This window comes from Tyto alba, unplaced genomic scaffold, assembly GCF_018691265.1.
Source record: "Tyto alba isolate M040663 unplaced genomic scaffold, T.alba_DEE_v4.0 Super-Scaffold_26, whole genome shotgun sequence".
In the NCBI taxonomy this organism is placed as follows: domain Eukaryota; kingdom Metazoa; phylum Chordata; class Aves; order Strigiformes; family Tytonidae; genus Tyto; species Tyto alba.
The window spans coordinates 13,081,024-13,106,973 of record NW_024881300.1 but is presented as its reverse complement, the minus strand read 5'-3'; the positions used below and the strand labels follow the sequence as shown (position 1 = coordinate 13,106,973).

Here is a 25,950-nt window from a genome sequence, read left to right as displayed (position 1 = left end):
TTGATTACTGGCACAGCAGCTGCTGCCTCAGCACCAAGCCTTTGCCCAGACTTCACGAGGTCATTGCTACGAGCCTCTAAGGGAAGGATCACAGCGAGGAATGACAGCACTGTCATTTGAAAAGGCCCAAGTGGGTCAACAGTAGCAGTAGGTATTGTTACCCTGCAGGTATAAAGAGTAGCCCTGGATTAGCTTGTGGCCTCCAACTGATGTGAAAGGGGAATTGATTCATGATCGTGGACACAACCTGCCTTTTTGCTTGTATTAAGTCTCAGAGACAACAGCTCCCTTCTGACTGAGGCCACTCAGCGCTACTGTATGTAAATATCTATTAATAGGAGGTTGCTCATGTTCCAGCTTGTCAAGAGAAGTTCCTTGTGACACTGAAAAGGGTCTTTTGCGTATTTGCTGCCCCAGGTTGAACCTTTGTTGGCTTTTGGTGGTAGTAAGGCACAGAACATCTTAAGGGAGCTGTGTCCCTTCAGTGTATATTTATCAGCAGTTGGTGAGTTTTTAAAATACCCAAATTCCCAGTGGAAGGTTCATTTTCAATTCATATTTGTTCTGTCCCCACAGCATATTTATAAGTTTGGCATAAGTCACTGCATCCAAATTGCACACTGCCAGTACTTGCTTTGTATCCTTAAATGAAATTCTCTTTGAATGTGATTTTCACATAGAATAAAACAAAATTCAGTGTCAAATCTATGAGCTTTACACTGTGTGTCTACCAGTGTTAGAGTTGGTAATCACAGTGGTACAAATGTATGTGTCAGTGGCTTTTAACTCTTCAGTGTCTGGTGGCTGACTCCTAGGTGACTCAGTTGCAGGTTCTGTACCTGCTCATCTGTCTGCCACCTCTTTATGCAACTATTCTAAGCACCAAGGAAACACAGCAAGAACACTTAAGGGAGAGGAGCTAATGAGTATTGCTGCAAGGGATACATTGCTGTGCAGTGAAAGTCTGCTGGGTAGCTAATGTCCTTGCACACTGCTGTTTTCTAACCACATACTGTCGGACTGGAGCAGACTGGAATTTTGGGATTTTTGGTCTGTAATCCTGCCAGAGGCATTGGCTAATACCTGGTGCTCAGGGGAAGACAAGTTGGCGGGTGATTCAGTGCTGTGCATGTGGGAACATTCTTCCCCAACCCCCGTGGCCTGGAGCATGAGAGCTAGATGCCCTCAACTTGCATAACTGCGACTGTTACTCATCCCCAGCTCAGACCCCACGTTTGGATTGAATTCATGGCCACCTGAATGTTTGGTGGTTTCCAACCCATAACTGGAGCTGGCAGTAGCTCCTGATGCACTGTTACTTTGAGTTACTTTGAGGTGTGATTCACGGGAAAAGCCAAGCACTTTGGAGAGGTGCGAGTTTGGTTGGAAAAAAGGACCAAAGGTTTTGCTGTATGTGGGGTTTGTGTAGACGTGTAACTGAGAACTTGCAGTGCTGCTGCAGGAGTGCAGAACTTTGCCTGAGTCATTCTGTGTCTTTGGGATAAGTTACAGCCTGTGCTTAGCCCCACGCTTTCCGTTTTAACACCTATCAAGACAGATAGTCAAAAGCTATTTCAGGTATGTCTGCAATCGCAGTCCCAGACGAACCCATTAATGCAAAACTCACAGAAGGGGAGGTGCTCACTTTAAAAAGAGGCAGTCGAATGGTAGAGATGACAGCTGGCTTCAGACAATTTGGATTTACCTTGTGCAAGACTGAACCAGGAATGAGTCTCAGCAAAGGAATGTAATCTTGTCTTCTCGTAATTAAAAGTCAAACTTGGATACCAGCCCATGTAAGAGTCCATGTACCTTCAGGTACCGATTGGTAGAAAAATGTTTCCTTTATCTTGATCCATGGTTAGTCTGATAATATTCCAGGCTTTAGAAAAACAAAAAAGAATGAGATGGGAAAAGGGTAATCAGAAATGTTTGAGATGGGGCTGACACAGGAAACTATTCTTTTTTAGAATGTATTTAGTTAGGTTTTCTATTTTAGGAGGTATTTAGTAGTTTCTCTGCATTGCTCTCTGTTGCCTCAGCCAGCTCTGGTCCACCAGGGCACTGATCTGTGTGCTTGACTTCAGATAAATAGATAGTCCATTGACTGTGTTCCCTCTACAGACAGTACTATTAGATGCTACATTGTGAAAAGTTTTCAATTATGTGACTACTTTAAGTGAGTTCAACTTTAGGAGAGAACCTGATTTTTAAAGGGTGGATCATCTGGTTGGCCCAGTCCTGGGCCTTACTTCCATGGGGGCATTTCAGATGCTTGAAGATGCACCTTCTCAGAGTGTTTTTTGGTTGGGGGGGAGGTCTTGATACAGAGTATTGTGCTTCTGTGAGGGCTGCTTTAGCAGCTACTGTTGGTAGATCTGGATGCTGACCCCCAGGGAAAGGTGATGTTGATAGGTAGCTAGCCAACAAATGGAAAAAAACATTTCCATTCCCTATTTCTGCTTGTCAGAGGGCATGCAATCAATACTCAGCTGGTGGTTTGTCTGTCTCCTCCTTCAGTTGAAAGGTAGTAATTGCATTCTGCTGTTAATAATTCCAGCATGAAGTGTGTTGCTTTTGGTGGTTATTTTAATTGGTGGGGGTTGCCTAGAAACTGATGATGGAAACTTTTCTCTCTGTTGATTGACTGACCATAGATGTACTCCTCCCATAATATTTCTGTATTCATAATGTGGAACCAATCACTGACAGCAGCTGTGATCCTTTCAGGGGTTGGAAAACACATAAAGTACAAAAAGATGTATTCTAATTAACAAGACTTCTCCCTCTGTTTTTTATTTTTCTTTAAAAACCACGGAGAACCTAATCACTTCCTTGCATAGTTTTGTGTGTTTGGAATGCCACTTACTGTTTAGTGTGACAAGATTTGCTAAAATTCCCACGTTTCCTTATCAGCATCTATTATCTGCAGGTCTCAATTGCCTTAGTCTGAAACCCACATCTCTTGTGCATTTTTTTCATCTTTCCCTTCTACTCTTTTTTCCTCCTCTTTCTTGCCTTCCCCTCCACCCATTTAAAATGTTTTCTTGGAACACACTCAGTTTCTCCAAAAGAAAAGATTCCCTTGGGCTGCTGTTGAGTTCATCTCTCAAAGGGGAAGAAATCCAGATAATCCAGAACAGAGCACAGGCGAGTCACTGACATTATCAACAGATGTTTCTGTTTCTTATTTCCAGGTTCTGTAATTTTTAAGTATTACCTAAAAACAATGGAAAAACAGGTGGAAGGAAAAAAGTAAAGAAAATGAATGAGAAGAAATACACATGGTTGGCTTCCTGTAATTTTAATGATCTAAGTTTCTGCTATATGTTGTCCCTATATATTTTGCAAAGTGCCTATTCAATGCTTTAGTGATGTCCTTGATCCTTGACTCATCTGAAAACTAGAACCCAGAATGCCATAGCTCTCTGAAATAATTTTTTTATTTAACATAGATCATCATTGGTCCTTGAACAATAAATCAACTCTACCTCCATATGTGCCAGTTAATCACTTTTGCCCTTCATCACTTCAGCAAATCAGTTCTTCCTCTCACAACCAACTGATTTTTTCTTTTTCCAGTGCCTGTCTCAGTAAATTTGGTCCTCATGCACAAACCTGTCCGTATACGCAAACATGTCCATGCTCTCATGTGTTTAGCCTCCCCTCTAAACGTGTGTCACCCAGATACTCTCCTGTTATTTGTCTGAATATCTGTCTTTTCTTTGTCTTACCCTTTGAATGTGTGGATCTCATCATTACTGAGGCAAAGTGTGGTCTGTGGGCCACCATTATCTGACTGTTTTCCTGGTGTGCTGGAAGGAAGGGTTGAACTTCCAATTTTTGTCTAATGCATCTTCTGTGAAGATGGGAAGGCCAGCCCCCTTGACTTTTTCTTCTTCTTTCTGCTTAGGTTTGCTCTGACATGTGCCTGCTCTACTAATGAAGAATTTAGACTTTATTGTTATTTCTGTGTGGGCATCTTTTGTTCTTCATTTCAAATGAGGACAATGGATTTCTTTATTAAAAACCTTAACTGCATGTCAGTACCTTTTTCTCCAGAAAATAGTGAGCTTGCCCTTGGCACTGTTTGAAATCTTACTGTACCCTGGTCATTTCCCATTTTGACTTGTTCTACATATCTTAGGCTTTTTCTGGATCCCTGAGTTCTCAGGGTCTAAAGACTCTAGCCTGCTAGCAGGTCATTGTCCCCTTACCAAAGAGGCAGATTATACTGCTTTGCAGCTGCAGAAGCTTCAGCCAGTCCTTCCTCACTAGCAGAGCTACTTTTCCAACTGAATAGTTTTATGATCTTATTCATGTTACCTGTTTTCCTGCTCTCTCCTGTTTTGGACTTCTCGCTGTCTGTTCCCCTGGTGACACTCCAGTGCAGTGTCAGGACCTCTCCTCTCCCCATCTGTCTCACTCCTGCCCAGCAAGTCCTTCCTAATGGGGACAGGAGCTCTTGGCAAAAGGCATGGTGTGAAGGGGAAATCTGGTTTTGCTGCTTCTGTTATCTTCATCCTCATGTAATGTCTAATAAAAGGGCTCTCTTACTTTGCACCTCATCTATGCCTCCTACCCATGCTAGGTTACTAACTCATCCTTAATAAGAATTCTTGTTTAGTGCTTATTTCAAGGGAGAGTGGTCTGTGTGGCCTGAAAACTCACTGACGTTCTACACCAGAAAGCGGCCTAGGTTTTATCTTACAAATTCATTTTACAGATCAAAGGTTTCCACTGCCACTCTTCACCTTAAGGATGCTTTTACTTCTTGTGGGTCTAGAAAAGCTGTCTTCACATTTATAAAATAGTGGCAGCAAACTTTAGCATTTGTCATTCAGGCTTTCTTCTGGGAGAGCATATTGGCAAAGGACAGAAAAAATTCTTAGCTGAGGGTATTGATAGGTTGGTGGTCACTAAGGGGTAAATCAGCCCTGTGAGTTGGAAGGCAGAGTTTTAGTCCCCTTGCTATGGGCTTCTGTGTTATCTTGGGCAGATCACTTAGCCTATCTGGCTTTACCCATGTGGAGATAATTCTTCTCACCAATCTCACATGGGTGATATTGTGCTGATTTCATCAATACTTAGAAATTATTTGGAGATCTTGAGGTCGAAGTACTGGAGAAGTTTTGTAAATTATTAAATAACTATGGTTATATCACAAATAGATGCATTTGCTGGAGGAAACACTTGCAGTGTCTGGCAGCCAAGCCATACAGCTGCTATAGCATGCTACTGAAAATAATTACTTGCTCAAATAATGCGTATTTACAGTTTATGGAGGACCATTTTGAGGATTATATATCATTAAATACATGAACTAAAGTGAGATTTTAAAAAGACTACTTTCCCAGCACTACTCCCCAGAGCCTTTAGTGCCTAGGCCACGTGAATAACGTTCCCATTCCTCTGTCCAAGCCCAATGTTGTGTTTTTAATTTATTTTAAGTATCCAAGGAATGCTGTCTCCAGTATTAAGAGGACTCAAAATCGGATGTGAGACACAAATGCACCAGAGAAGCTTATCGGAGAAACAGGCTTGGCACAAAGCCTACATAAACAACCATAAATTTTTTCTCATTTAAATGATGGGACTCAGGAGGATTAGCCAATTATAGCTGCAGTGGGCTGTGCTTGGGCACCAAGGAAAGTGCTTTGGTGACCCCTGGTATTTGACATGAGCTGAATGTTTTACTTGCTTATGAACTTACTCTTACAGAATGACCAACTTGGTTCTGGCAAATTGACTTGTATGGGTCACTGTCCAGAGTCACTTACCAGCAGTGGATGTTTTCTCCTATCCTTGGGCTTCTCAGGAAATTTTAGCTTGGTTTTAACCAAGGTAGGGAGGAGGTTTTGTTCCCAACCACTCTTCTCTGCCTTTCTCCCTCAAAACACAGCACAGGAAGAAGCTCAGTAAATTTGATCTTAGCCAGAAGGCGTTTTTTCCTTTTCCAATAAATATCTCATTTCCTGAAAATCCTTTGACCAGAACTTCTACTGGAACTTTTTAGATTTATCATCACTCATGGCCAAATCCAGTTTCAGTTCGTGTCAAAGTGTTCTTGACTTCACAGAGAGTAGCATCAGCTCTTAGCTGGGCAGCACGAGCCTGCTCCCATCACACCAGTGTTAATGGTGTGGTTTGCCCTAGGTGAGCTTGTTCTCTATATTTGTATAAAAAGCAGGTAATTTTACAATACAGCTTTGATTATGAACACCATGCCAGAAATAGCAAGGAATTACTCTATGGTTTTACTGAGAAACTACTAGTATTTTACCAGTGTGAAACCTCTGTGTTGGTGCCCTGCATTGAACTGACACAAATAAAAATAGGAAGTCTTCGTACTTGCAAACTCGATCCAACAGTCTTGAATTAGGTACAGTAAATACTTTCTAAAAACAAACCTGAAGCAAAACCCCACCACGGCCTCCCTGATGGCCAAGGTCCAGTCTGTATTCAGTACTCCTCCATTTATAGGATCATTGACTCCATTTGGCAGTTCACAGGACCGGTATCTGATTGAGCGCAGGCCGTGGGCTTTGGCAGCCAGCAGAGATAATGCGATATGCTTTAGTGTCAGTGTGTGTCTGGGAATCGGTGCTGGGCTGCAGAGGCTGGGGCTGGTACCTGGTAAGTAGACACTCTGTGCTATCCCTTAAACAGTCGCCTTGTCTTGATGATCCACCCTCTCACGAGAGCTCACCTGGCTTAACATTCAGATAAATTAATGAGATTCATTTTCTAAAAGTGATGGATAAAGCGGGAGTGTAGCAACTTTGTGTGCAGTCCTGTGTTCCTTGCATGCCCCAAATGTCCCAGCAGGCTCAGGACATGCAAGAAGTGAGGAGGGGTTCCTCAGGGAATGGCATCGAATGTTTGCTGGTCTCTTGGTCCTCTTGATCATTTTCTCATGGATATTTAGTACTCGAGGAACAGGTCCCTGTCCTGTGGTCCTGGGCCAGAATAATTTCCTACCATTGTTCTGGGGTCATGGGGGCTCAGGTACTTCAGGGTTTCACCCACAACATTGCTATTCCTGGGTAATAAAAATACTACCCTGCAAGCTGAAATAGCAAAGAGCACTCTAGTCTCTGTGCCATATCCCATGAAGCTGAGTGAAAATCTAGCTCGATTTGTTTGCATTTAAGTTTTAATTTGTGTGTGATGTGACTAGAGAGATGTGGAAGCCTACTGGAGGCAGTAAGTGTTGCTTACGCTCTCGCAGCATCTTCTCCCGAGTGGTTTTGCAAGTGCTCCTGTCACCTTGTGCAATTTGGGAGGATTGCTTTGGGACAGGACAGTGGAGGGGAGGCTGTTGACAGTCATGGTCTCTGAGATGGGGTTCAAACAAGGCCTCAGTAACCTCGGTTGTTTGTGAGGTTACTGGGGCCTTGCAAAGTCATTCCCAAAGTCGCCTGTGAGTACTTGCTGTCTCATGGTGTGAGGGGCAGGCTTGCAAAACCAGGCTTCAGGTCCCACAGATACCCTCCCTTTCCTCTGCCCGTTCGTGCCATGGAGTGCAGGTGGCACAGAGGCGTCGGGTGCTTGGTGAGGGGTTCCTGCGCTGCTTTGTGCACCATCCCGCTCCTTGCTGCTTTCACCAGCTCCCTTTATGGATGCAAAAACCTCTGTCTTCCTTCCCTTTCCTCTTCAGGGCCCCATGTAACCTTGTCCTCGCCTCCCTATCTGCTGTTTCTGCTTTCCCCCCGTGACTCAGTCGGTCAGTCCTGGGTGCCGCCATGCCACGCTCCCTCAGCCCGGGCCTAGCACAGGCCAGCGGCCTGCCCGTGCCTCCCTCCTGCTGCCCTGTCTGCTGCCAGCAGGGACCCCGCGCCCCCTCGGAATGCCTCCTTAGGCTTGCTGCTTTCTCCCAGCCCCCCAAGCTGATTTTTCTTGCTTAAAACCAACAAGCCTTGACTCTGTTCACCACGCTCCTGTGAACTCGCACTGTGTGTGGAATAGTAGTAATAAAAGTGAATGATGAGCTAGCCAGGAAGTAGGCAAAGGAGTGGAGGCGAGAAAGTTTTTTTAAAGTATCTCCTGTAAGAAGAAATAAAATCGGCAGTGGCTGCTGGCTTCTGGCAGCACAGCTGACTCGACTAGTGTAGGTGACTCAGTGCCAGTACACATACAGAATACTGCCACTAATACCTGCCAGCTCTTTTAATTGTACCTGTGCAGAGTGAAAGGCATCTAATTTAATGCATATTTAAAAGCACAAATGGATTTAGCAGTCATTTCTGATTACTGACTGCTGTGTCTCAATAGTTGTCTATCAGTGTGTTTTAAAACACGAGTGTGGTATGTCCTAACATTAGATTGGATATAGTCATAGAAACTCAGTCACTCAATTCAGCTGGCTGCCTGGGTACTTACACTGTCATGCTTCCAACAGCGTTCTCTGCAAAATTTTTCCTGGAAATAATGCAAGTAACTTATTTGAGTCAGTGGATTACCAACCTTGGGAACCACAGCAGTGTATATTCAGACCTATGGAAACAATTTGCTGAATCAGTATTAACAATCCTGTGATCCCTAGAGCAGCAGTCTCCAAAGTGGGGTGCACACACGCCAGAGAGTGCTCAAGACAATCCATTAGGGTGTGGGAAGAAAATACTTTGGTAGTAGATGTATATAAATTATAAATAAATAAGTATAGATGTATTGGAGGTGCATGCTCAGATGTTTTTTACTGATAGAGGAGCGTGCTAAAAAAAATTTGGAGACCACTGTTCTGGAGGAAGAGAGCCTAAAGATTACACAGCCACCAGGACTTATTTTCCTGTTTCCACAAGTTATTTAGCAAAGGAGAATGTAATGCTTGGGGAAATGAGAGTGGAAATCATCTACTTAAGCTCTTAAGAAGTCACATAGGTGAGAGCCAGAGATCATGTTTTCTAAGCCTTGTTTTTGAACAGATGTTATTTTTTATTACCCTGGTTAAATTCTAGTAGCAAATCATCCCTGTTGTTACAACTGTTCTTTTTCACGCCATGCTGAATGAGGTTGGTTCATGTAAAATGGCCAGTGGCTAATATCTTGGAAGTACAGTGGTGTTTAGATGATGGTGGTGAAGATAATTTGGTGTTACACACAGAGATAGCACAGCATGGATGCTGGAAGATGCAGACGTATACCATACCTGCACATTAAAACCTCAGGGAGGTTCCAGTTCAGTAAAGGGGAAAGTCGGCCTTTATCAGTGAAATTCTGCAGCTGCTTCTGTGCAGTTTTGAATTATTAACTTTGGGGTTTACAGCAGCGAATATATTTGATACTTGTGGTTTGCTGTATAGCTGCTTTTTCACCTAGCCCAAATGTTGGGCTAGTGAACAGGATATGCAAAAGCAAGAAAATCAAGGAAAATCAAAACAAGGAATAATGAAGTTGTGTATGAGCGTGGCTGAAGGCAGAGGTTTTCATTGTCTTAGTCACCACTGGCTGTAGTGGCGAGCTAATGTCTCATGCTGGGTAGAGAAGGGAGGAAGGAAGTGGATTTAGTGGAAAATTGATTGCATCTACTTGGGCTCTTTCCAGCTGAATCCTGAGTTAAGTACATTCATCCTGAACTAATCGTTGGGGAGAATTGGCTGAAATCTCACATACTTCTTAAAAGGAAAGCTAAGCATTAAAGGAACAATATCCTTATTGTACCTGAGTGCCAAAAGAAGTGAGTGTACTATCAGGAGTCTTACCTATTCAGCTCTCTGTCTTGGAAGCTGCTTGTGATTTTCATTCTGATGTGACCTGGTGCAGGAAGCTGTGGTCAGTCCACAAAACATCAAGGACAGGCCATTTTGGAGGGCTCATTTCTGATTATATTTTGAATTTGCTGGGCAAGCCCTGGTTCATTTCAGTATTTCAGTACAACTATAATCTTCAGTTCTATTTTATTTACAACAGAGTATACTGGAATATTATCTAAAGCACGTATCTAAGGTGCTAGCAAGGTTTTGTTCAAAGTTACACAGAATAAATCTGAAGCAATGTTGTTAACATCAGTATAACTGTTCACCAGGAAAAGAGTTGTCTGTTACAATTCTTTCAAATTTACTGCTAAATAATCTAATCCTAAAGAATGTGCTTCAGAACTGTCAGAATGTTTAATACTTGGCAATTCTGAGAATATTTAGATTTTTTTTTTTCACTGTGTACTAGCTTTCTTACCACTTCTGGTCCCAACAATCATTCTGTGATACATTCTTCCGTTATCCCATGAAGAAAAAAAGTTATAGCAGTTGCTCAAGATGCCATCTCTAAGCACTGTGGGTCTCAACAATCTCACTTTATTGTGAAAATTTATCTCAAGGGAATGATAATTGAGCACTGTGAGTTTGATTTCACAAGCACATGGGTGCCATTGGTGTTGGCTGCTGAACACTTTTTGGATGTGACTCAAATCAAGCATTGCTGGTGTGTTTAGGTTCATCAGCAGTGGCCTTTGATGCTGCTTATACTGAGGTGCTGACGCATATGCTGCTACTGGGAGGAAGAAAGTAAACTGTTCCTGTGCAAATCCATTCTTGTTTTTCTGAGACAGCGAAGAAGATAGTTTAGGGAAATTGCTCATCTCCCTTGAGGCTCTCTTGCATGTTGCCACAGGATTGGGTGGTGTCCACTCCTTTTGTTCAGCATACTTTTATGTATAAAGTATTAGGAGAGAAGGTGATGCTGCAGCTCACTCTGTGCAGAGATGACATTCAGCAGTCTGATTCAGATTTCTGATCATCTTGCTTTAGAGCCAGGCTAAGCTGTGATTTTTAGTTAAGGCTGAACTTAAATATAGAAAAGAATAATGACTTGCAAGAAAGAACCTCATAGTAATGGTGAGGGGTCAGCAGTGCCCTTGGTTCAACAAGTTTACCTAATTTTTGCTAGTTAAGTTTGATGGGATCTTGCCATGCTCAGAATGTCCAGATGGCAGTAGGGACCAAACATAACTTTTTTACCTTTTTTTTTTTTTTTTTTTTTTTTTTTTTTTAATTTCCTTCCTTTAGTTTGAATGGAATAGAGTGACTTCTTCTTTTGGATGTATTCCCATAGAAATTATCTCCCGTTGTGCATTATAGCAGTTCACTCCTTGCAAATGCTGCTCATTAACTTCAGGACTGGTCATGTCTCCTGCAGGGAGCTCGCACACAGAGTGTGAACCTTTTGCGTCAGGAACTATTAGTTCCACTTACACATGTCCACTTCTGTGTTGCACAAAGAGGACCTGAGCAGAGTCTCAAAAAGCTGCTAGGTAAAAATGCCAGTTGTGCCTGTGATCTGCATCCCGTTCATTTCCAGGTGCAGTTGAAGACTGAAGTTTTAGGCTTTGACTTACAAAGCTCTTCTCTAGTGTGGTGGTGGTGACTGTAGAGGCTGCCTTGTACTTAAGGACGCAACACAAGCTTGAGATCAGCAAAGATTTAAAACAAACAAAGGGGAATGTTTCATACAATGCATAATGAAATTGTGGAACTCACTGCCATAGGGACAGTGTGGAGGCCAAAAGTATAAATGATCTCATAGAGGAATTAGACAAATTAAAGAAGGATTGGTCCAGTGAGGCTATTAAACATAATAGTTATGATGCAACCTGCAGTGCAAGGAAGGCCTTAAGTGCTGGCTGCTGGAAGCTGAGAGGTTATTCTTGGGAACACATCAGTCTGTGAGCCCTGTTTCTAATGCTTCTCATTGAGCTTCCACTCATGGCTGGAGCTGGAGACAGGGTACTGTGCTAGATGGATCCTTGTTGCTGCCGTTATGGTGGTTCTTACTGGAGCTTGAATGGAAATCACCCACCATGTTGGCAAGGCTGCTCGGGAAGGCTGCGTCCTGCAGTTGCGAAGGCTTGGGCTGGAATAGGCTGCAGTTTGGTGATGGATTTATTTTGCTATAGAATGGGCTGGCACTGGGACTCTGGGATAGTGTGATAAGACAAGCACTCTTTGAAGTCTTGGCTTACAGGCAGCAGCTGGAAAAGCGGAATTCTTTGCTGATAACAAGCAGGGTCTGTGATGGAACAATGAAAGCTTCCCACAGTACTTTGGGGGAAGAGCTATACCCCCTTCCCTCCCAGCTTGCTGAGTGGTGGGGAGGCCTCCTGTAGTTTCTACTTAGTGATCTGTGTTGCTTTGCCCTTGTTCATTTACCTATTATTATTATTATTATTATTATTATTATTATTATTATTATTATTATTATTATTATTATTATTATTATTATTATTATTATTTGTAAACCCAGCCCTGGCGGGGAGAATCTTGAGTAAATTTTGAGCTTTTTTTAAAATTTCCCCATCCACTTGCTAGCTTATTAAGAAATCTATTTGAAGGTGTATGTTATTATATAGGCCCAAAATAGCTATTAGATCAATACAGACTGTTGTATTTCTGTTTTAAAATATACTCTTGGCTTATGTTTTTACAAACTTATTTTCAACATAAGTTCTTCTGTTGGACCTCCATGGAAATAATTTATACCTTAACCCTGAAATTGATGGGTGGTATGGGATAGAATAAATACATAAGTGGGAGAGAAAGGAAACATCTGCTAATTTTAACTTTCGCAAATTATATGGAATCTTGAAAGTATCTGCTAAGTTTATAATACAGTCTGCACAGGAACGCCTTGCCCCGAGTATCAAAGGTCAGAGATCTTCTTGTCCCTGCAGCATTAAGTAACCTTGTGGTTAAATAACCTGCCTGAAGGAGGAGAGAGAAAGGAAGAGAGAATTCCACAGTAGAGTAAACATAGCACAGAGATTATGGATACCCTGCCAAGAAAGGTGGGGGTTTCCAGCAAGGTAACAAAAGATATTAGCTATCTGTCTGCATAATCCTGGTGGAGACTGACAGTTTTAAGTCATGCAGCTAGGTTGGGGCAGAAACCCTCCACATCCTCTCCACCCAGTCTTGGGCTTGCTGGCTTTGGTGGTGGTGAATGCGGCAGAGTGGGCAGAGCAAGGCACGTTCCCTGCCTCAGTGCAGAAATGTGAGTGGTTTTGGCAGCAAAGGTCCTCTGTCAGGATAGAAAGGTGTTTCCTTCAGAGTGATAGCTGACACAACACAAAATCCTAAGGAAGATAATGAAGTTTTTCATTTTGACATTATGGTAGGTTAAGGTAAACTGCGGAGGAGAGTCTAGAGTTTACCCTGGGCTACAAACATGTCAGAATGATAAACTGCTTTGTTTTCATCTGGATTTTACCACACGTTAGTGAGTGCATAGCAAAGACAGACTTTTTTCTGTCAAAGCTAGTACATTGGGGCAAATCTACAGCTTGTATAAATTGTGATGAATTCAGCGATGCTGTCACAATTTACACCAGCTGCAAATCCAGCTTCGTGTAGTTGTCAGTGGTGGGAGGTGTGTGGTATTGGCATGTCTGTGTGGCAGGAGTTGGAGTGTGACTCCCATGCTGGAGAGGTGGCACAGAGCCTGGATAACAGCCCAGAAATTAAAATGATAATTGTATTACACAAGAGTGTACTTTTGTGAGAATCCAAGTATAGCTGGGCAACGGTAATCAGGAGGAAAAAGAGTTAACTGCCATCTGCCTCTCCAGGACAGATCAACTTGAGATAGAGAATGAGAATGAACACTGACTTTGTAGCCACAGTTAATTTGCACTGAAAAGCTCTTTTTTTAGTGTACAAATATTAGTATAGGAACTTAAACTATGGAGGAATTTTCAATTAATATTTTAAAAACAATTTATTTGAAATTATAATTTTAAACCATTTTTATGCTTTCCCTGCATCGACATTTTTAAAAAGTAAATCTCCTAATCTCTTAGGAGTGTTCGTTCATATCTTGCTATGTCTGCCTACCTGATGATAATATTTGATTAGAATTTGTTCACAGACTCTGAATACTCTTCCCTGAAAGAATCTATGTAAAGGGAGAAAACAATACACATCCTGTACTCCACCTTCATAGGCCTCTAGCATACGATGCCACCTTTTGTTTGCAAGAGTTTAAATTTCAAATAAAATCCCAGCATTCTTTTGAAAAAAAGGAAAGGGCCTCTCCCCTGCTTAGATTGTCAAATCCCAGACTAGCCCGGAATTGAATAGGCCAAGTCAGTGACCTCAGGCAGAAAGAATGTTGGTTATTTACGTAGGGCTTCTGCTATTTTAGCAGCAAACCTTTTCTTCTGAAAGGACAATGTATACTGTTTTGTGTTTATGGCCAAGTAAAAAGCTTGTACATTTGAGATTTGCATCGTAATAGCCTCGTAACTCAATATACAGCATCCTCAAAAATAGCAGTGCAAGGCTCTGTTTTGTCTTAGCTGGTGCAGGTCTTTCAGAGGCTTTTACAAAGCTTCTCTGAAAAACCGTCCTAAAGATTCAGCTTTGGTGGCTTTTTTTTTTTTTCCCCCCAGAGTTTTGCTTTATTTCAAAAACTAAAATTACACGTGGTTTCTTTAGGAGCTATCAGGCCAGTGCTCAAAATATTTTGATGCATCTCAAGCTAAGCTGTGCCTGCAGCTTGAAACCAGGAAAACGTGTGTGTGTAATTCACACACCGAGCATTTTTCCTGAAATAATGGCAGATCTTTACAGGCATTCTGGCCTAGTGGATGAGCCTGCAATTCCAAATGGTTTTTAAAGTGTGCCTTTCTCAATAGATTGTAACCATGAGGAGCTATTGTGTGAGTAAGGCACACATTTAGGATCCAATCCTGCATTTCTTAAAGTCAATAGGAGTCTGAGCGTGAAAGGAATGCAGGATTGGGTCCTGAAACAGGGGAGCAAAATTGTGTGCCAGATTGCTTTGAAAAGAAGAATACAGCACATCCACAGTAGCCACTTTTTAGTGTTTCAGATTTCAAACGGCTGGAGTCTGTGAAAAGTGGCTTCTGCCAACATGCAGTATCTTCTATTCAAAGGAATTTGGCATTGATTTTTTTTTTTTTTTTGCTATCTTAAAAAACCCTGAAAGCCCTAGAAATTCACCCCTCCTTTCACAAAGCCTGAGCAATTGGGCATTGTGAGGAGGGGACGGGGCAGTGTCGGGGGGAATGGAAGCTCCTCCAGGCCCAGGGGCTGGGGCCCAATCCTCCTCACAGCCCCTTCCCGCTGCCAGGGCCCTGCACTGCCCTGGCACCCGCACCAACGCGGGACCCCGCCATGGAGAGGTTGTGCTCATGTTGCTTGGTGGCCTTGTCCCCGGTAGGAGACGGAGGAGAAAAATTTAATCAGCAGTTATTCAGGGGCTTTAGCAGCCTCGGTGCTCCCTGTTCTCAAGTGGGTGGAGTGACAGAAACCCTGTGTAAAGAAAATGTCTGTGCAGATACGCAGTCGTAAGCCAGAGGGAGGGATGGATGGAGAACTGCAGGCCCAAACTCACATGTGAGGAAAAGAGAAATTGTAACAAATAAAGAAAGCGCGTTGGAAGCTTTTGTTTTCTTTTGCTGCATCTTTTAATTCCTGGACAGGCAGGCATTTTCTACCAAGTGAAGAAAAACACATCTCCTGGGTGAAGTTCTGTATCAGTTTTGTCTTGAGATGACTGGGTAGAGGAGGTAGCAGAGGTGGGTTGTCACTACTTAGTATTTTCAGTTATTTATTCCATGTTTTTAAAACTTGGTATTTCTCTTGTAGTTTCAGTTCCTGGAATCATTTGGCAACTTAAAGTTTAGCTTCCACTTTTCAGAAATAGTAGTTGTCCAACCTGGGGTGTTGCAGAGAACAGACTGGATTCTGGATGTTTCATTCACCCTTCAGCTTTTGAATTGTTTTGGTCCTGGTTTCTCAGTCATTAAAACTTGTGCTTGGGGAGCACACAGGTGTGCTGCAGAGGGCAGGTCTTACCTCACACAGCGAGAAAAGCTGCAGCGTCTGTGCCAGAGTCCAGTTTAAGGCTCTGGATGGTGGTCCCTGTCACGGCAGCCTGTGCTGTCGTGATGGTGTCCACAGCCCATACAGGGGGTCACTTGGGCACTGAGTGCCCCTGCACGGGCTCAGCGATGGGCCCCCTCACAGCCTGTGGGTGGTGGCCCGTGGGCTGTAAAAGTGCCTTTGGATGCTGTCTGCATTTGGGAGTGTGGGCAGCCCGTGGATGGTCACCAGAGACCGGCTTTGAAACAGAGCAGACCCAGACCTGTGCCAGGGGCTTTTACAAAACAAAATTTCCAGGTTTGGCCTGGTAAAATTTACGTTTCCACTGAACAGCGATGGAGACTGGCCACAGGCAGGCAGCAAGCATGGAGATACATTTGCTCGGCCCAAGCCATCTCGTGTGTGGTTTCACTTGTACAGGACTTCAGGGCAATACATGGGAATTTACCTTCCCTATTACAGTAGCTGGGAAATATTTGAGCGAACGTTGTTGTGTATTAATCCTGTGTGTATGTTTACATGTTGCTTTAACCTGAATGCTTTGCAAGACAGTTACTTTCAGTGCTAGCATGGACCGGTAATGATGCTGGTGTCACATCAGTCGCTGCAGAGATGGTGTCTGAAGTAGTTAGCAGACAATTACGTCCATGTTTAACATTGCTAACTAAAACAGATATGCACAGTTCTTCAGTCAGACAGGCATGAAGAGCCAGGGGCAGCCATGCTCAGAAAGCTGTGAGGGTCGTGGACCAAAGCTTCCAGCAAGCAGAGATTCTCACAGAGTGTCCTGTTCAACCTTAGAACTGACAATTCCTAAAATAAGAAGAAAGGGGAAGAAATCTCAGTGAGAGAAGCTACGTGATACGGGTTTTTTCCTCCAGAAAGAGCTGCTGTTGTGTTGCTCCTGTGAGACCAGCCAGGAGCCGGTGGGTGCCGCTTTACCAGCAGGAGCAGCATAGCTGTGCCAGGGGCTCAGGCAAGCCCCTCGTGCCATGGCAGGGCAGTCACAGCCTGCACGGGGGTCTCGGGGGGGCTGTGCCCCCGTGGGAGAAGCAGCAGCAGAGATGAAGTTTGTGCTTGTGTGTGGTCAGACCTACCCAGGCACATCCCCAGCCAACAGGAATGGCAGGTACTTGAATAATATTGTGTGGCGATAGATAGCTTGGGCTGTTCAGGCTTTTAATTAGCTTTGCTTTAATGAATTTCTTATCTTCAGCAGCGATACCTACACCTGAAATCTTCAATTGTACTCCATATGGGAAGGTTTTAATTACAATTTCTGACTAAAATACAACCCTCTTGTTCCACACAGCTGTAACATTACAAATAACAAGGACAGTATTAGTCATCTTGCACTTTGTTCCCTCTAATGCTGAAACTTTCCTGTGTGAAGTTAGAAGAAGAGGCACTTAGATCATGAGAGAGATCATGATGGCATGGAGGTATGCTGGTGTATTTTTTTTCAGTGTGCTGGTAGTCTCTGGGACGCACCAGGAGTTATCTGGGAGGCAAGGCTGGGGCTGCAGAATTCCCATTATGTCAGAGGGGAGCTGTTTGTTTTTAAAGAAGTGTCAGGCACTGAGACAATGAAGGCTTCTCACATGAACTTGCTTACACTACAATACTAGTAAATCATGATTATTACCCAACAGTTGTGTGTTTTTAATCATCAGAGTACTTAAAATATTATAATAATGCTTGGCACTTCTCAACTTCAAAGCATGCTGCAAACAGTAATTAGGTCTAATAACCATGCTGTGACAGTGAGACATTGTTATCTCTTGTCTTACAAAGGCGAGGGGGGGTATTAGCCCCCGATGTGGTTGCATCATTCCATGTGAGGCTGGAGATCTACCACTGAAGGCTGCAACTTGATAAACTCACCTCCCTATAGGCAAATACCCCACCGCCAGCAGCTGCAGGGCGGGCTTTGAAGATGCTTTCTGAGCTAGTCGGGTCAGGGCAGGACGTTTTCAGTGCTCTTTCAGAGCACCTCTTCAAGACCGTAAAACCCAATCTGATTCACATTTTGTTCCACGAGGGCCTGGAGCAGCTTTTGAAACAGTGCTGGAAAAAGTTTTACCCTGTCTTGGCTTCCCAGCTGCTATGTTTTCACCACCCAGCAAAGTGTTGTGGAGACTGGAGAGAATAGTTGAGGACAGCCTGTGTCAACTGTGGGTCATTTTTCCTTTTGCAAGCTGAAGCTTTGAGTTGAGTCCTTTGCTAAAGCAACAGCTCTCCCATTCCTTCCTTTCAGTTTGCAACACACAGGAGATAAAAATTGTGCAGGAAGTAATTGCTAGACACATTTCAATACTGGAGACTCATAAACTGGTTAGATGTGAAAACTGACGTTAAAAACCTAGAGCTGATTCTGATTTTATGTATTTTTTTTAAAAAAAGTTCCAAAAGCCTGCATTTTTTTGGATGTTTTTCATATTGGTTGCAAACAACAGTTGTGATCGTTCCTTGGGACAGAGTAATTTCTAGCTTGCATTTTATTAACTACTAGTTTTTCTACATGAATCTTTGCACTCTTTGCTGGAGCATTTGTGAAGTCTCTGCCTCTCATGTGAGGTGGTGGAACCCCTTTATTTTGGCACTTGCTACCCCTCAAATGTGTGGGTGTCAGTCAAGAAATGTAGAAGTTACTTGAAACAAGCATTTGTTGTCGCTGTGAGTGCCTAAGCTGTTTTTTACAGTAAGACAAGGCTGAAGAGCCGCACTCAGGGCAAAAAGGGCTTCCCTGTAAAAGCTGGTGTTGGGTGTCTGCACAGTGTCTACCCCGTCCCAAGGTCCCCCCATGTGCTCCTGGCCAGCCTGCTGCCCTTCGGTCGGGTGTGAACCGGAGCCTCTTCCTCACCACTGTTGAAAACTGGTCTGACAGGGCAGGTGTGCCAAGGGGGCATCCAGGAGGAGGAGGAAAGCAGCACAGCGTTTGTGAAACCCCGTACTTGTGAACTCTGTGCTAGGCTGCTCATTATACCTGCCCATTATTATTATAATGAGCTATCAGCAAGTTGCATCAAGTTTTGTCAGAAACTCTTGACTTTTTGTTTCAGTATTATGAAAGCAAATAGTAACCTGGGTTTGGCTATACTCAGTCATCCAAAGGAAAGCCAAGCGACAGGTTCTGTGTACCAGTGGGCAGGATGGTGTTACCTCGTCTAGCTGGCCAGGCGCTTGACTCAGTTGGCTCAAAAAAAAAAAAAAAACAACACAGTTTGGTTTTTTTTTAACTTGTTGTCTCTGCCTGATTGACAGTTACAGGTTACAGCTACACAGAACAGGCTGGTGCTGTGCAGGCTCCTGAGTTACACCGGGACCTTGAGAGGTGAAACCACCTTGTCCAGTACCTGGAGCTGGGGGCAGGTACCCTAACCTGGAGGTGCTGTGCCCGCCCTGCGGCACGGCTGCCCTGTGGCTGGGGGTCCCCGCGCTGCTGCTCCCTCAGCTTTGGGTCTCCCTGACCACCAGCACTTTCCTCTTGATGGCAGTTTTCACATGGTGCCCAGGCACTCAGAGTTTGGTGTTTGATGGTGTTCAATGCTGTCATTTGGCAAATGCTTCTGGAGGGCAAACGAAGCGTATGTTTTTGCCTTTATTTCTGAAACACAGGACGTAGAAGCCAGTATAGTGCAGCCACGGCTATTTGTGTGATAACTTGCTGTTTCTTGTTTATGAGATAATTATTGTATGACCCTTGAATAAAATTCTGCTATGGTAAAAGACCTGTCAATCTTATTAATTATTGCTAATAATAGTAATTATCATGTGAGCAAGCTGCTTGCCTGCTTTATGAGTTTAGGCAAGTCGGTTCCCTAATAGATGGCTTGGGTTTTTTTAAGCTGTAAAATGGGGATAATGGTATTTTTCCTCAGTTTTGAAAGGTGTTGATCTGTGAGTGCTGTGTAAGAGTTTCTATCACATCAGCTGGATGGAAGAGGAGGCCAGCAGTCTGCCTTTGGTGGGCACGGGGGCTCGCAGAGCAGCGGGGAGTGAGCAGGGGCTCAGAAGTGGTGTGATGGCTGGTATGGAGGCTCACAGTTTTGTTGCACTGGGGTGAGATGAGGTTGTTTCATGTTGCAGGGCAACCAGCTACCAAATGCATCTGATAGCATAAGTGTCTTTGAGAACCAGTCCAAAACATTGGTTCTGCCTGGTTTGCCTTGGGTTATAGGCTTCCCGCTTCTTCCCAGTTGGGAGGGCTCTGACCCCACTGGCTTCTGTTGGTGATGCTGTGCTAAGGGAATAACAGGAACAGAATTAGAGGTGTTTCTGTCAATCTGAGCACTGTCAGGCTCTGCACACTGGGATACAAAGTGAGGTGTACAGGTCCTCTTGCACCTTCTACAGTGCCTCGGGAGATGCTGATGCCTCCCCAACTTAGGGTGTTCTTTTCCTGCAGAGATCTTTCCAGCAACAGAGTTCAGGATTTGTCCCTCATTATCTCTGCTGCTTCTAACCATAATGGATATGTGGTGAGGGTGATGGCCAGCACTTCTTCACCTGAAACAAACGCCCTGGCGCCACACCAGAGGTGCGTGTGAGCAGGGTAGAAGTGCCGCATCAGCATGTCCAAGGCAAGTCCCCAATCTGGGTGCAGACACTTAATTTCCACCATCTAAAGACAAGTTTGCTCATCAAGGCTGGATCTAGCAGAGCCAACACGTCCTTTAAAAAGCCATTCTGACCTCTTTGCTTTTCTTCCCTCCCTTCCATTTACCTTTCCTTTACCTTTCACTGGAGATGTTTAAAAGCAGCTTTGATAAACAGGAGGGAGGATCTAGAGGTGGTTGCTCCTGCAGCAGTTGAGAGAGGCCCTGTGCCTTCTTTGGGTGACATGTAGGATGGACCAATTTTACCTAAGAGTCTCAGAGGAGCTGGGACAGTCTCGGTGCACTGCCCATGCCACCAGGCTCCTGGTCCCCACCAGAGCTACCAGGCAGCTGGAAAGACAAACAAGAGCTGACTCCACCTACCAGCAGTATGGAGACAGCAGCCCATGAGATCGACAGCCCAAGAATGTGCACACAAAAGAAGCATTTCCCTCAGCCACGACAGTAAAACCGCCAGACAACCACATGCAACATGTGATTTCCCAAAAGCATCAGCCCAGATCCCAACTTCTTTGTGCCACACTCTGTTTCCCAGGACCAGATCACAGTGGCAGTGTGTAAAAGGCACTTTCAAGCACTGAAAATTAATCATGTTTTCCTCAACATTGTTTATGGAAACCGTGGAGAGCACTCCTGCCCCTCTGTGCTTGGCCAGCTGGCTCAGCACGCTGGCCCTCAGTGTCAAACCCTCCACAAAGATCAATGGTTTTTATGGTGGAGCTACTCTGCCTCAGTAGGAGACAGCCAGACTTACTCGGTGGAGTAAAAGCTTTGGCAGTGACCTGGGAGGGGTCATCTGTTGTCCTGTAAATACAGAGCCTCTTGCCCTCTTCCTTGCCTTGTGTCGCTGCTAATGGCGGCTGGTACGCAGCCCGTAGTAGGCACTGTGCCATCTGCTTGCCAAGGCTGCAAATGGCTTGTGAGGGCGTGCGGATGTTGGGGAGCTTTGGCCAGTGGGACCCTGGCACAGAGTGGAAATAGGATGAGTCAGGATGAGTGCAGTTTCCCTTCTCTCTCTCTGGTTTTACACTGATAAAATGGCATTGCTTTCAATAGGGCAGCTCTGGTGTAAGACAAATCTGATCGGCTGTATCTAAAAACTGGTTGGGCTTAGTGGATTTTTAATTCCTGATTTTAATCTTTTTTGTGGGGACTCTCTGGAGTCTGTTGTGCACTTCTTAGCTGTAAAGGGAACCATCAGTTAACGATGGTCACAGGCTGTATCAATACAGTTCTGCCAGTGCTAATGAAATGGCAAATGTTCAAACTTGAAAATGAAATCTCTTTTCAGTGTGATTTTTCTGCTCTTCACTCTGTCACATGTGCCTTGTACTGCTTTCATATCACAGGGAGCTGTGGGTGTAGCTGCTGTGGCATTGATTAATGTATCAATATTTTTAAAGGTGACAGGAACATCCATATTCAGTATCCTTTCTTTGGTCCTTCGGAGACAAACATGCCGCTGATGTTGATTGCAGTGGATGTATGCCTGCTGTGATTTCACCTGCTAAGAAAATTGTCTCAATTTACAAATGTGCCTTTCCCCTCAGAATAATTATTTCTGGGTTTAGATTTCAAATTTTCCAGGAAGCAGTATCAGCTGGGTTCCATAACCTGCACTTAGAAGTGACATTTAGTTGATAAGGAGTCTGTTAAGGCAGGATGGAGCCAAGAGCGTAACCCTCACTGTGTCTCTGGATGGACCCTCTGGGGAGGAGCAGGGCCAGGAACTGGCTGTGCAGACCGGCGCAGCCACGTGTGCTTCTGGCTTTGCCTCCTGAGCAATTGGGTTTGGGGACAGAGCACAAAATTCTGACAGTGCTGTGTTTTAACAGGGAGACGACTACGAGGAAAAGCATTCTACAATGTCAATGGCAAGGTGTACTGTGAAGAAGACTTCCTAGTAAGTAAGATTTTAAGCATTTTTTATTGTGTTTAAACCAAGTTGTTCTTTTATATTGGCTTGTTTGCTTTGAGAGATAGTTTAGTCATCTGGGCCCTCCTGCCAGTGCTGTAATTGGGAAGCATTTACCACTAACTCCATAAAGGCAGAATCAGGCCCTTGGTTTGAAGTGGTGGCTATGAAACCAAGTACATAACTGTCCATAAGCCATCACAAAGTGTAAATTATGAGAATAAACACTGGAGCTGCTCAAGCTTGGGACTTGAATTACAGCCACAAAGCCTCGGCTGCCAAGCTAGAGCTCAAAGTCAAACATCTGGGGAATACCAATCATAACAAGAGGGGAGACATTTTCGACTGGAGCACGTCATTGCTGTGTACAATGTTGCTTTGTTGCGGGCGCAGTTTTAATCACTGCTCTGCTCAGAATGATGTGAAGCTGCATTGTGATTAGCTAAAAACTGCTAGCCACGGAGGAGCAACTAATTTTCTCTCCATGCGCCCAGAGCTTTTATAAACGCTTTACTTTAATAGAGACTGAGTCATGAAAAGAAAAATGAAGCTTGTTGCTGATCTATGTTGTTCCAAAAATAAAATATTTGTGCAATTAAGGGTGAGGATTGTGCAGTACAGAGGATGATTTGATAAATGACAGACCATTTATAATCAAGATTAAGAGGATGGTATGGCTGGGAAATGAAATTGGAGAGGAATGATATATTTTAGTTTAGAGGATGACGAATTGGAGAATCAGTATGTTGAATTTATACCACCTTTATTTATTGAAATACCATTCATTTAGCAGCCTGGGTCTTGCAGAACAACTTTCCATTTCTAAGGAATATATGGCCATGCTTTTTGCAAAGGAATTATTCAAAGTGTATCCCACAACAAAAATGTTACTGGCAGTTCAGAGTGCATAAATATATTTCTCATCAATGCAATCCATAAAAATAATGGAAATTCCTAAAATATAAGCCATATTTACCTTCATGTGTTACACCTTTACTCTCAGCCTACCACAGCTGGAGCCTGTTGAAAAGAGCAAATTATATTTTGTGCAGAAAGTAAGTTTCTTGTTATAATTGAAATGTGTTACTGTTTTGCTTGCATTTTGGAGAGAAAACTATTTTTTCTCCCTTGCTTTTTTCCACCCTCTTTCATGTGTTTCTGCAGAAACACAGGGAGCAGGAAGACAAGTGGAGTGTGAGATGGAGGGACTCAGACCTTTGAGATTTTTATTTTGAACTGTGTTGGAATGTACTTTTGCCATCATCAAAACCTTTCATCCAGACCTAATGACATGATTGTTGTTATTAGCTTGTAATTTCAGCCTAAACATGAGAATTTTAAATCTAAAAATCACAGTCTTTTGAATAACATTCAGTTTCAAGGGTGGGGGGAAAACCCCATCAGTTCTTAAGATATGTTCTGTAGTAGGCTTCTGAAGGGAGATACTTGCAGTGATTTTTCACAAGAAAACTGAGGTTAAGGACCTGGTAGGAATAAACCTTCCACAAGTTAGGGAACTGTTGGGACATTAAAGGCACAGGTTTAAAAGCCCCAACGGTCCCACAAGTGTGTCTTAGCAGATTCCCGTTAGCACAGAGGGATGAGAGAGAAGCAAACCAGGGAACTCACTGCTGTGTAAGTCAGCAAAATAAATAAAATTCTGACATTTCTGCCTGTGTTAAGCCAGCTCCTTCTCAGAAGGTGATTTCATCTTCTCTCAGCTTCCCCTGAGCAAACATCATAGTAAGAATACTAGGAATTGTATTGTTTCCCTAATAAAATAAAACAGTTTTGCCTATTTTAGAGTTCTGTGGGCAGAGAAAGCTCAAAGCTTTTCTCAAAGTCTAAGAAAAAGGTTGAAAAGTAGCAATTGAAAAGGAAACTATTTTAACTACTTCATAATCCCAGGTCTTGCTCCTAACCACTTGGAAACCCCAGTCCTCTCTAAAAAGAGTTGTTTCCAGTCCACTGCAGACAGGCATATGCTTTTTCTGTATAACTGAGAATTTCAGTCTCTACTATAACTCCAAATCTTAGTGCAGCATAAGGGAATCTTACGGATTCCCTGCTGACAGTATGGTAGTGGGATGTGCGGGAAGTTGAAGATCGGCGAAGAGGGGATATTGTGTTAAAAAAAGTTGTTTGAGGGTGAGTTAGGTGAATCTTGTACCCTGTCCTCTGACCACTACCGTGCAAGCTTTTCAGGCCAAGGAGAGAGCACCAGCAGAGCTATAGGAGATACTATACATTATAACAGTCTGTGGAGTTGTCCCTCTGCAAGCCCCTGCCCTGTCCTATAGCAGCCATGTGAGTACATGCTCCGATCTTTGACCATTCTTGCACTGGGACATTTGTCTCTGAGCTCATTGCAGCATCTTTCTGGCCAGTAAATGCAGTCAGAAGCAGAATGGGTTACATTCTGGTCTCATTCTTAAATAAGAGTATAAGAAAAATATTTTTTTAATGTGGGAGGTAAATGGAGGCAGTCTACCTATGCTATAATTGTATTCCTGCTAAGAAAATACTGTCTTCTCTCGGTGTCCCTGCTCCTCCTTGGTTTTTATTTGACTGGGAACTGATCAGGAGATGCTTCTGTAAGTATGGGAGCCTGGTCATGGCTCTGTGGAGTTGCAACCCTGCAGCTTGTAACCAGCTTATTTCAAGTATGACACAAACATAAGAGGAATTAGAAAGCAGAGCAGCTTCAGTAAATTTGGGTAGGAGGTAGTGTCACGCTGGGGTCACTGGTGAAATCCACGTAGTAACAACTAGAGGGGCCTGTGTGTACATGGTGAGGCTTGCAGCAGCAGGATGGTCTTCCCATGGATTCCTGGGGACAGATGTGAGGAATGGATGTTTCATTGCTCACCATCCCACCAAAGCAGCAGTGTGCTGTGTGAGCCCCTCATTTGCCCTCCCGGCAAGAAGCATGCTGATGGGAAGCAGTTGACTTGCAAACATAATGTAGATGGGTAGCAGGGGTGGCAGTGAGCTGGAGCCTCCCTGCTGCCTGGAGGAGAGCCTATCCCCTTCCCACCCTCAACAGGAAGCACAGGGCAGAGCTGAGGGCTGTAGTCCTTGCAGAGCTCTCTCCATCCCCACGGCTACCTCTGTGTATCCCATTAATTTTCTGTAGGTGCTTCTTCCCTGTCATCCCAGGCATCATACTGGAGATGTCCTGCGGGCCAGTCCTGACAAGAGATGGGGACTGCAGTAAGTCCTACTTTGGGACTGCAGTAAATGGCACGTGAACAATGATGGGCAGAAGAGCTGAACTGGTTCTTGCTGTGAAACAGTCAATGTAGGAAATTTTAGGGAAGAGTGGATATTACTTATGGGTTTCTTCTTGTTGCAACTGTTAGAAATACTGAACATACTATAGATGTATTTTAATTCTCCTGCAATACTGCTGTTTTCTGTGTCAGAATGGCTCCTGCTGGAGCAGCATCTCCAGAGCTGTAGTTGATGGTTCATACACAGTACCTGGTTCTTTAACTCCCACTCACTCAAGACAGATCAGCTCTTTATTAAAGGCGATCCATGAGATTCACTGCAGTATTATGTATGGTCCTTGAAG

General features: G+C 43.7%; 1 protein-coding gene across 1 annotated transcript in view; it reads left to right on the top strand.

Annotated features, from left to right (window-relative positions):
- LOC104357758 (WT1 interacting protein) overlaps positions 1 to 25,950 on the top strand; it is an 86,044-nt gene that overhangs the window by 37,542 nt on the left and 22,552 nt on the right. The window contains exon 3 of the mRNA XM_032987178.2: positions 22,294 to 22,361. Coding sequence (XP_032843069.2) covers positions 22,294 to 22,361 — 68 coding nt within the window. The remainder of the gene's footprint in view (positions 1 to 22,293; positions 22,362 to 25,950) is intronic.